The 12,349-nt window shown below is 47.4% G+C and overlaps 1 protein-coding gene across 3 annotated transcripts in view; it reads right to left on the reverse strand.

Annotated features, from left to right (window-relative positions):
* Positions 1-478: 478 nt before the first annotated feature.
* Positions 479-12,349, reverse strand: part of LOC135388040 (uncharacterized) — a 37,639-nt gene continuing 25,768 nt past the window's right edge. Inside the window, exons 13-16 of one of the 3 annotated variants that reach the window (XM_064617322.1) lie at positions 11,131-11,257; positions 10,817-10,981; positions 9,402-9,536; positions 479-703 (exon numbers count right to left, since the gene is read on the reverse strand). In XM_064617322.1, the coding sequence (XP_064473392.1) occupies positions 506-703; positions 9,402-9,536; positions 10,817-10,981; positions 11,131-11,257 (625 nt within the window). In that variant the 3' untranslated portion in view covers positions 479-505. Of the gene's footprint in view, positions 704-9,350; positions 9,537-10,816; positions 10,982-11,130; positions 11,258-12,349 lie in introns of all 3 variants that reach the window. The other 2 variants (XM_064617324.1, XM_064617323.1) reach the window with 2 other exon arrangements.

Raw genomic sequence — 12,349 nt, forward strand, 5'->3', positions numbered from 1 at the left:
AGCGATTGCGCTCAAAAAGTCATCGCGCGCTATGGTCCGGTGCTCCGAAAAGCATGATATTCGGCTATTTTTCCCGATGGGATAGCTCGTGAATATCACTGAATTATCATGAATTTGAGTGTGAATTCGGCACGCTCTTCATATTGGTGGGGTAAAAAAGTGACCTTTACTTGGCAAATTTCCGAGTTCAGTTCGCAAATATTTACATAATTCAACTTGAAGTGCATGCCATTCACATTAAAAGGTGGCAAAAACCTAATCAGAACAAATGCTGTTGGCCGCATGACTCTAGGTGGCGTTTTTATTATAATTCAATGACACGTTTTCTGGGACACCCTGTATATAGCCAATCGAATAGCACAATTACAAAGTGCTTGTAAACGGTGGTTGACTTGCTTTTCGCTGTTCTATAGTACTGCTCATTTAATGGGGCTCTACGGAGCTGCTGCCTACCCAGGCATCGGACTACCATGCTGCGTTCGTCGTAAACACTTTATTTTCCAACTTACAATATGCATTTTGTGTAATCGAACGCGGGAGGTGCAACGCCTTGCATGAGATCTTCAAAGTGTTTCTTGACAAACCGCATACGGGCAAACGTCCCCGGATGTCCATCGCAACTGACGTCGCCAGCTGCGAACTCGCTGTCGTAGAAGACGAAACCCACATTTCGGTGGCCGTACGCCATTTCTGTGCACACAATCTGAAGGACAAGAAAGTAAATACCCATTTGGTTCCTTCAATCGCAACAGCTCTTATGCCTGGTTCGCTATACTATTGAATTTTCATGCGTTGCGGATGCGGCGCGACGCTGTTGTCATGGCAACACAGCATCGGCGAGCAGAACAGCACGCACAGGAACGAGTTCAGCAGAACTCAGTGGTACAGGGTGTCTCTCGCTATGCTATTTTCCATCCAGACAACCATGAACGACCCGTGACAGACGAAAAGACTCAACGGACAAGATTCCACAAGATATTTCCCACATTCTAAGAATTTTAAAGGTACCATAAAGCAGTCGAGGTGCAACCTCATATTTTGTGTGCCCTGAATTGTGTACGTCCTCAGGAGTAAAATGCCGCAAAATTTTCTCACATAGACGTTATAGATCCCGAAAAAATCAAAATTAAAATCTACTGGCAACACTGTGGCGAAGCAGACGGGCGAAACGTCCACTCCGTCAAGTACGGCGGCGAAAATGTCTCATGCGCACGACTCTGGGCCGAACACAGCGGCACCTCGGGCGCCACGGAAGTACTTGATAGGTTGGAACCATGTGCGCCATGTATAACTTAGCTACTGAGTGCAAGATTCGGCTTGTGTTTATTTTCTTTCACACACGTTACATTTTTCTCAAAAGGTAGTATTTGCAAATCCCGACAGGAAAGCCATCTGTTTATCGGTCTCCTTGCTTACAGGGTTGCTTGACAAACTGAGGGCTTCTTCCCACCAGGCGTCGCCCCGACATTCTTGACTGCGTTTTTATTTACCGATTAAAAATACTTCTTTTTTACCGATTATTTATTTAATTTACCGATTTACCGTAAAAATTTACCGATTTACCGATTTACCGATTTACCGTAAAAATATTTACCGATTAAAAATACTTAAAAAAAAAAAGTCCTGAACATATTACTCGATGTGCTGAGCCTTTGAGTCAAGCACTCTCACGTCATGCTGATTGCATAGGTTCGTCCTCGACTGCTTTAGAGTACCTTTAACTTCACTCCTTTCGGGGACTGAATGCATTACCACAGAAAAATATCCCCTTTCACAGTGGAGGCTGCATTTCAAGCTCTGTCCTAGAGTCAACCGTGATATATCGTGTGATATAAAATCTTGCTACATACATAGAGCACAATTTGCCAAGACAGAAGCGCTAACTGTTTCTTACTCTGCGTGGGTGAAAAGTTGTTAGTTATAGTATACAGTCTTATGCCATCAAACTGAACCTTTCATTCGGAAGGCTATTTGCAAAGTTAGTGACAATTTGCAGCCCTGGGGAGTAAACGTCGGGTTAGGGGACTAAAATGGGGAGAAATTGCAGTCTAGGGGTCCAGAAGCTGCAATTACTCCCCGTTGCGCAGACAGGAGCAGATGGGGAGACGTCGCTTCTCGGTTATATCATGGAGCTTGCATTCTCGTATGGCCGTGTAAAAAAAAGAGTATTTCTCGTAAGCTCAGATGGGGCGGCTCCGTTCCAGTTTGGCTGAACTGCAACGCCGGGGTCACATCCCAAGCAGCAGACAATATTGGGCCCATATTGGCTGGTCATTGGCGATACGGGTCCAACATGGGGCCCGTTTCGCCAAGATTTCCCCCATATTGCCCAGTTCGAGCCAGTATTGGGAAAATCCTGGCATATGGGCCCCATATTGCCTGTGTACACCCCATATTCGCCGAAAATACAGAAAATGGTACGTATCCGTGTCGCACAAATGTACAAGCAGCACGGCAAGATTGGACGTTGAAGCGTGTGAAATGCCCCATTCAGTACGTCGTTACATACGTAGTTGTAAGTAACGCGTTACTAGTAATCAATTACACTTTTCAACGTAAACAATTAATTTTGTGAGCAAGTAATTTTCCAACTAATCTGATTACCAACTAATTTTCGGTAAGTAATTACTGAGTAATCGAATACTTTTTTAGCGTTCCGTCAACAATGGCAGCCCTTTTCAGCAAGCTAATCTGTGCTTCTGTTCCACCACGAGTTCGACTGAAGTGACGTCACTGTGACGGCAGTCTCTAGTCCACACCTGTTCCATGCGCACCACAGTAATATGGCAGTAAAACCGCGACCTAGTGGAGCAACAGTAAAATAGGTGACTGTATTGATAAATTGTGCGGGCTGAACATAACTATAGTAACAAAACGAAGCGGATGTGTGGCGGCCCGTGTGTGATGACGAAGACGTGCCTCTGCTGCCACGCGCTACGGCGCTGGCACGGCAGTTCTACCGGCACAGTCCTAGTGTGAGGCCACGTCCATCTGCCCGCTGGGACATTCCATCATCGCCGGTCAGGACTCATGTAGGGGAACACCACCTCCTCTACATTTGGTGACCCGAACAACGAACACCATGTTCGGCATAATTTGGCCAAGCACCATCCCAAATTACTGCAAGCCCACCTCCGAAGGTACGGTGCAACGTTCTACCGAGGAACCGCTAGGCGACGACGTCAATTCACCGCAGCTCCACTCATCGCAACGCCCGACCGCGCCACACCATTATCCTACCCACCTTACCCATCTACCCAGATCACGTCGCCATGGTCTCGCACTCTGCGTCACGTCGCCACACGCTTCACGATGGCACTCCTCGGGCTACCACCAGCGGCACCTTCCCGAGCATCACGCTCCTGTACCGGTCGCGGTACGCCGCTGTCGACCGCGCCACCCGCATCTGCTACGCCAGCGGTCAAGGAACCCTGCTAGCCTCGCCTTCCCACCAGGCTTCTGTGCAACATAGTGGCAGTCCAGTCCATCCGATTGCGGTCAAGGGGCACCGGGACCAACGTTCCACCGGGGTCACGCACGGAGGCCACAGTGAGTTTTACTCCCGGTCTCCACGTGCTTCACGATGGTCCTCCCCGGCACTCTCCGTGGTGACAACGCTACGAGCTCAACGCTCACGAACCGGTCGCGGTTCTGTCGCCCCACTCTCTTCTCACTTCGGCCTACATGCATGCTCTCCGCTTTGGCCCGCCCCTGGAACCCTCCCGGCCAGCTCTTGTCCGCACCGTTCAGCCCGCCACTTCTGCCCACTCATCACAAGACGCAAGACCAGCCGTCCCTGTACTGTGTGTCGCCCGTCTTCCTCCTCTTCCCGTATCGACGCGGAATCTCAACCGCCAGCTCTACACCGCTCCGCGTCTGAGGGGGGAGTGATGTGGCGGCCCGTGTGTGATGACGAAGACGTGCCTCTGCTGCCACGCGCTACGGCGCTGGCACGGCAGTTCTACCGGCACAGTCCTAGTGTGAGGCCACGTCCATCTGCCCGCTGGGACATTCCATCATCGCCGGTCAGGACTCATGTAGGGGAACACCACCTCCTCTACAGATGTTTCGATGTTGTTTTAAATGTGTACATAAATCTGTAATAAACCCGTGTATGTGTTTTGTATGTTGCTTTCAAATGTATTTGTGAATTTCACTTATGAAGTATGTTTGGTGTAACGTATTACATTTTTAATCTGTACCGTATTACATTTTCGATGAAGGAATTTCTAACGGTAAAGAATTACTTTTCGCGCTGTAGTAACAGTACTTGTGATCAATTACTTTTTTCGAGTACCGCTTACAGCTCTGGTTACATCCAACCAGCAGATGATACACAAAGTTCATAACAGTTACGTGGCAGTCCCATTGTAACGTTCACTAGGACTCGACAACTCAACTTCCGATGTTCTGGAAGCAGCCGCCATCTTGCTTCGCGATGCTAATACCAATCGGTCGAGCCGATTGAGAGCGAGCGTGGTCACAACTAATGTGCATGCGCGACAGTTGGATCGGACGTTTCATACGGACTAAAAGCTGATTCCTGTAACGATAACGGAATTGCGGATAACGATAACACAATGTTCGAAAGGACGGGATGGCTCCTCTCTGGCGGAAGTTAGGTGCATGCATGCTTTCAAGTTGCTGCACTCAGTCACCGTTACGAAAGTGTTTCGCTGCTCTGTATTCTCGGATCGGGTTGGAAATTTTTGGTTTATAGGCTATTGCGATCCCAATGAAGGCTTGTGAGGGATTGGCAGTTCCGTGGGACTGCTTGTGTCCTTCAGCAAGACTGGCGTACCACCCGTTCTTCGTTTTTGGAGCGATGCAGTGTTTTTTTTTACGTTTTTTTTTCTTTTCTTGTAAGTTGTTGTATGCAACATGGAGCAATGAGATCGCAGGAATTAAAAAAGCAAAAAGAGAGAAGTACTATCAGTGGTGGATATTAAACCCTCCCCGTTGGCGTTATCACGGAAATATTGGCAATATTGGCGCAAAATGGGCTTGCCAATATGGGCAGCCCATATTGGTCCAATATGGAGCCTAGTTGCACTCCCCATATGGGTCCAATATTGGACCAATATTGGCGTGGTGCTTGGGATTGCTTGATGCGAGCAGCAACACAGCACACATGTGGCCTCCACTCCACTAGACACCTCACAGATAGCAGTGAACGGGCAACGCTGATATGGCATACGGAGAGAGAATGGCGAGATGCATGCAGGCTGGTGTACAAACTCCATGAGAGGCAACCCCGAGCCGTGGGCAAAGACAGGTAAACAAAACGGAACAACACGATGGTTGAAAATGTGCTCAGGCTTGCCCATCATGAAGTTTATACGTATACCTATACGTATACGTATAGCCATCCTCTCTCCAAATGCCATATCACTGTTCATGACTATCCGTGAGCGCTGTGGTGGAGTGGAGGCGTCATTGGTCAAAGCACGACCTACTAGACAATAGCGACCATGTCATATAGTGTCATATGTCATGTCATATAGTCTATAGCGACCATGTGTTTCCCAGCGCCGCATTTGGAAGCTAGCGGTGGCGAGACTCATCGGCCCATTTATTGCTTTCTCAATTTCTACAGTGCTTTGCACTTTAGCTTACCTTAATATTTTTGTACAAGCGGTGGATGCACAACGAGACGTGCCTCTTTCTAAAGTTGGTTATCATCATTCCACGCGTTTTCATAGGAACTGTTGCTGTCGTCTGCTACAGTGCGTCCGCTTCTGGGCGTTCATCTGCAGATTTCGCTGCCGATGATTAGCGCCCCTAGCGGATCGTGCGGACGCGCTCGTCGTGAGTTTTGCCGATTATGAGACGGCCGCTCTAATCTAGTAGGTCGTGGGCACGGAGTGAGAGATGAAACTTCACTGTCTCCCGCGACCAAATAATGTACGAGGAGCGCGCGCGCGGCGGCCCGGCCCGCAGTGCCATCTGTTGCACGAGGACGCAGAATTTCCGAAGCATGATACTGTCGCTTGTCCGGCGGCGTGACTAAAACACGTGAAAGCACGCGAGTTAAACGCTAGAAAAGAAGATGAAACGCTTACGCGATCATCGTGCTCCTGTCGTCTGCTCAACAGGACCGAGAGGCAAGAGAATGAAATTGTTCCGTTGGTTTCACTAAACAGGAAGCGCTATATATTTGACAAGCGTGACATTTATTGCCAAGACAAACATCGTTCAAGTTCAATAGTTTGTCACCATCCGTAGAGGCTGCCGTACGACTCGCGAAAAGCACTGCTTTTTCCATAGCCTTCCATGTAAAAGCGCAAAATGGAAGACAGCGCCGCCCTGCCATCTGTCGTGTAAAGTCAGCAACTACCTTTTTTCTCTCCCCCAACGTGACAGTCTCTGGTCGCACGCCCGCGCTTGCTTCTATGGGCAGTTTCACCTCCTAGTCTTCTTACTCCGTGGTCGTGGGCCTAACACAAGCGTTTTCCATATCAAGAAAACGTGTGTCTGAACAATGTGTTGAGACAATCTCGTCCGCACTAGATATCCGTATCGTAACCGTAACGGAGACACCAGGATTCGCTGCCGTGGTTTGCAAGGCATTCAACAAGGGTTCCTGAGTGAGGGTGGGGACCGTAACGTTTTGGGCATAGAATAATTGTGTTTGAATTTGTATTTGTGTTTGTGAATAAAGTTTCGAGTGTGCTTGCGTCGGTTCACAGATGGGCGTAACGCTGACGGACGCATTGAGACGCAATAGTGCAGTATCCGCGTTCACTTGTAGATATTCGATAGCTCCACTCTCAAATAATCGTTCATTCTTGATGGCATCGTCGCAAGCGCACACTAAATTAGCGCCCTGTGTCGCGAACGATAGCGTTATCACTTCTGATTCGAGTAGAGAGAGGCGTACGCATCACACAAAAACGTGTACAGCCCCCCCTACCCAGTAGAATACCCACCATCTTTTTGCTTTTCATTACTGTAGATATTGATCAAACGATGCATAGCGTTACAAAAACACTCCACCGCACTAAAAACGAAGAACAGGAGATACGCCTGTCTCGCAGAAGAACCCAGGAAGTCCCACTGAACCGCAAACTGAACTGCGAAACATCCCTCAGAAGCTTTCATTGGGATCGCAATAGTGCATGAACCAAATATTTCCAATTCGCTCCTACAGCTCCTAAACGAGCGAAACACTTTGATAGTGATGGACATACGCCTCAACAACTCACACTGACACTGCCTGCAGTAACGTGAAAGCACCTATAGCCTTGCAGAAGGGACATCCCGACCAATCTTGACCTGCGGCAATTCTGTTGTCATTAGAGGAAACAGCGACATTTTAGCCCGTATATGAGACGTCCGATCCGAGTGTCGCGCATGCGCTTTAGTTGTATAAAACTAAACTGAGCGCGTGCGCTAGGACTGAGAGCGTGCTTGTTTGAGCGCAATGACGCGTCATTGCGCTCAAACGACCACGCGCTCTGTCAGTTCGAAGGATTGGCATTGCCATCGCGAAGCAAGATGGCGTCTGTTTGCAGAAATGTTTGCAGTGAAGTTGTTCAGTTGTAGTGGATGTTACAGTGGGATTGCCACGTATTGCCACGCATTTCGAACTCCTGCAGGAAGTTGTTGAATGTAAAAACTTATTGAATTTGGCATTTCACACGCTTCAACCTTCAATTTTGCCGTGCTGCTTGGGCATTTGTAGAAGTATACCAACAGGGGTACGTACCATTTTCTGCGTCTATGGGGTGTACACGGACAATATACGGCCCATATTGGTAAGCTTTCCCCCATATTGCTTCAAACTTGGCAATATGGGACCCATATTGCCAAGTCTGAGCTAATATGGCAGAAATCCTGGCAAAACAGGTCCCATATTGGACCTGTGTCGCCAATGCCCAGCCAAATTGGGCGCTTCCCTAATTTTCCAAGCTATCGGACAGACATGACTTGCCCGTGACAGGTGATCAACTCGGACAAGATGTCTTCTAGACAGGCGCAAACGGGGTGGCTAGACCGCTTTCCGGTTAATATCATGCAGTTTGCGTCATCACAGCCGCATTAAACGGGGTGGCTCTATTCCCGCAGAGCCGAACTGCAACGCCCGGGTCCCATAGCTTTATGCAAGCGGCAACACCAAGGCCGTAATATGTGGCAGTAGAGAACCTTTCTGCCGGAGGCGTCCCATCGCTTAGTTTTTGAATTACCGGCAGCAGCGGCGTAAGAGGCCCAAAGTGAGTCGGCAACCGCGCCACTGTTTACATTCTGAACATTTCGAGGGCGTATGCAGTAGCTAAACGTTTTAGCGCTCATACGTAGGAATGAAACCCTAGACCATGGGAATGGTGGTGGGTTTGTGTGCGAGATATATTCAGCATTCTTACTGTGGCGCTCATATTACCTTACCGACCCTTTGTCTGATGGGTAGTGAGTTCCGCGACGCTTCATGTGGGTTCGTTCTTTCGTACTACGTTCCTTACTGCGGTTGTGTGGAGGCTCTTCTACGGGATCTTGCGCGGGACTACGCACATTCAATATTTTCCTTTACCGATACTGCCACATGCGTGCGCTGCTATCACTGCAATAATGCCCCAATGAAAACCAAAAGCCCTTTCGTCATTACATTAGTTCATTAGTTCAGTTGTTCATTATATGAGTAACTCTGTCGAACCTTTTCAACGGTCGCTTTTAGGTCGCACGACAGCCTACACTGTTAAAATAGAACTTCACTACGTAGCATGCTCCTAGTCAACCACCATACCGAATGTTATCATTCTGTGTCATGCTTCGTTCAAAACGAAGGGGAGGGTGGAGCCTGTCTCGGACAAGCATAATGTGGCCCAGATAGGCTCCTCCTCCCATTTTCAGCAAATAAAGACGCAGAAAGATATTCGGAATGACGGTTTGGCTGGGAGCGTGCTGTGTGGTGAAGTTCTGCTTTAGCGGTGCATATAGTCGCGATCAACTTGAAAACTTCAAATTGAGCCCATCAAGTACACCCTAAAATTGAACTTCACCACATCGTTCTCTCATATGATTTGTTGAAAACGGGAGGCGTACGTCTTTTTGTGACAATTTGTCACAAAGAAAGGCGTGTGCCTCCCGCTCTCAACAAGTCAGGGGAGAGAACGACGTCACTTGGGATGATGGTTGGCAATAGGAGCGTGCTATGTGGTGAAGTTCATTTTTAAAGAGTGACCGTCGAATGAAAAGAATACCAACCAACCAACCAACCTCCTGATTGGCTCGCAAAACCGGCTGCCAATGAAAACGAGCCAGCACAGCAAACAAAAATTCGGGCACGGGAGTTTCTGCTGCTGCTAAAATGGAGGCTATGAAACCACGGCAAGAGGTTATACTCTCCAGCTCACCCAGCAGCACAAGCACCAGCAGCAGCAGCAGAATTTTCATAGATGACCCACCTTGTCCAGTAGGGTGTCTACCGTTTCAAAGCTGTATATGGAGTTTCCGGAGGAGACAACCTTTGCCAAGGTTTGTTGCGTGTATGTGGAGCTCTGTGTGGATTGCGAGTAAAGAGTTGGACTGCCGCTGCATACCTGAAACATTTTACGCAACAGTTTTTTTTTTTTTAGCTGCACAAGAGAACTTTTTATTACAAAAAAAAAAAGGTATGACTGCAACAGACTTCAGTTTTTGCTGTTGAGTTATATGGCCAGGCGGGCACATTCTCGAAAGAAGTAAGTCAGGGGATAGTGCCCTGCAGATCTTTGAGGGCCAATGGAGGTAGCATAGTAAATAACAATGCACAATCGCGTGGAGAGATAAGTCACTACCATTTAGTAAAAGCCTTCTCGAGAGCTGACGAGAAAGCATGTGATGTCGAAATGTTAGTTATGCTAGAAGGCAGACGGACGGTGCGACAAGAAAAAAAACTATCAAGTAATTGAGTTAATGACGACGAAGACCAGAATTTTCTATGCGCAAAATCTTTAATAAAAAGCAACGGTCCGACATGGTCCAACAACGGTCCGAAACGGACATGTGTGTTTGGATGATGAAGAACCAAGCCGCCGAAAGGCGGCGGGGCGCCGTCACGTGATCCATGTTTCGTGTGCAGAGGTGTTCGTTGAGGTCTAGAAACACTTGCAGGTAAATTTGTTCCACTAAGCTTCCCTTTAGCATCGCACATGAGTGGGTCTTGCGCATTATACGATAGTAATGTGTCAACGGTCGGCTGGGTCTGGTGCACATCGCTGTGGCAATGGGGATGACGCCGAAATAAATCATGTAAAAATAAACCGTTCAAAAATAAATATGGTAAAGATATCTCTTCAATATAAATCATGAGAAAATCCACGCGATCGAAATTAACTCCGAAAAGTAAACTTCGAAGAATAAACGCTTCGAAATAAATCACCGTCCCTGATTGATGGACAACCGACGGCTCTACGTCCGCCGCGGAAATTAGTGCGCTCATCGCGCTTTCACAGCTCGGCGCTCGGCTGGTTCAAGGGTCAAGAGTGCGTGTCCTGTATTCATACGCGCACCGTCCTCATCACTTTTAAACTGGATATTTGAAACCCAAAGTTGTTATTTGAACAAATGTAATGTACAAACATGAGTTAGAAACATAATAGCATGTCTCACCGAAAAGAACATCGTGTAGCCTATAACAACGTTTATTTTGAGGGCGTGTATTTTTAAAGGATTTATTTCAGAAAATAGATTTTGATAGAATGTTTTATTTCGGCGTACAGCCTGGCAATGCACTTCAAAGCTAAAGGATACTGAGCCAGCGCAATCCTTTGACAGTATAGGTCGCGCTTAGGAACTCGCATTTTATGCAGGCAAATAAAGGAAAAGAAAGATGTCTTACTTGGTCGTATGGTACCATGCCACTACTCAAACAGGCATGCGAGGAGATTTCCTGTTGGGGTTGGTTAAATTCGAACTTGGACACTCCCATTGTGAATGAAAAGAGTACGGTGAATTTTTTGCGAGTGGGAGCAACTGTACGGTTCACCACACGGATCGCTTTTGCCTGCAAAATTTAGACAGGAGGAGATAGGTCGGTCAAGATAAGGTGTGGTCGAATAGTATAGTCCAGCACAACTTAGCTCTGACCGCCTCTCCTGGCAAGCGAACGATAAAAGAGTATGAACAAGGACAGGAAAACGTTTGTGTACTTACAAAGGAGGGCTGGTACTGGCCGTCTGGGTCATACCACATTGAGGTTGGGAAATTCATGCAGCCCCTCTTCTCGACGGGCTCGTCATTAATCGCTGTCTCCACGACTATCATGTTAATGGTTCCCAGCCTGAAACAGTCAATAGATTGGGAGCCCGCCTTACAGGCATTTACAGGAATGCTTATGAACTTGGTTAACATTCTGGTTATATTGCTTTCCGTAGTGGAAAAAAACGGTTCATTGTTGTCTATCCAACAACACAACGATAGCTTTGTAGAGCAGGGCCAGTTTTGCCCCCAAAAAAGCTGCGGCTCATCCATCGTCTTACTAGATGCAAGCCTTTACCCCGGCATGAGTGCGCATATTTCGTGCGCATCTGTTGCGCCCACACCAGCACGCATCCATACAGAACAGAAGACAGTTCACGCAACCACCCGCTGTGTCTATGTGTCTTTGCCCCAGGGATGGGCAGTATTTAAATACATTGCATTAAAAATAGTATTTAAAATAGAAATACACGTATTTATATTTTGTATTGAAATACAAACCTGAAAAATGGTGCATAATGTAAAACCCCGAGTCTAGGGAACACGAAAGGACAGACAACACGAAGTCTCAAACACAGCTGAAAATTTTACTTCACATACTACTGCTTCACATTATATACTGCAGGAACAACCACGACAAAAAGGGCCGGTTCGGGGGAACAAGAAGTCTGCTCAAGGCCGGACCGAGGATTACGGATGGGTTGCTGACACAAATGCTGTATTATCCTTTATATCCTCTGTCTTCAAATGACGTCGCTGTAAGAAGGTTAGTAGATGACCTGGTTTTCGTTTCTACCAATGGAAGTGTTATTGCTCAATGTAAGAATGTAATTGTGTCCGCGGCCCCGGAGCTTGTGTTCACTATTGAGTTCCCCAGTGTTGGTGTGCTTCAGAGTCTTGACTTTCGTTACAACCCGTTCTTTGCTGGGCTTACGGCAAATCTCAAGCTAAACCAATTTTGCCCGCTTCAAGTTGCCATTCCAAAACTGTAACACGGGGTTCGATCACAGGTATTCTATCGAATGCGGTACAGAAATCTTGTTGTCATCAGATCCTTCTCTCTGCGGAGAGTCAGCTTCTCCGTTTGAATGATGCTGGTTACCCCCAACACATGTTACTTGGTTACTTGTTACACATGTTACATGTTTTGTTAAACACCTTCCTTCCTCGTTCG

The sequence above is a fragment of the Ornithodoros turicata genome, chromosome 3 (assembly GCF_037126465.1).
Source record: "Ornithodoros turicata isolate Travis chromosome 3, ASM3712646v1, whole genome shotgun sequence".
In the NCBI taxonomy this organism is placed as follows: domain Eukaryota; kingdom Metazoa; phylum Arthropoda; class Arachnida; order Ixodida; family Argasidae; genus Ornithodoros; species Ornithodoros turicata.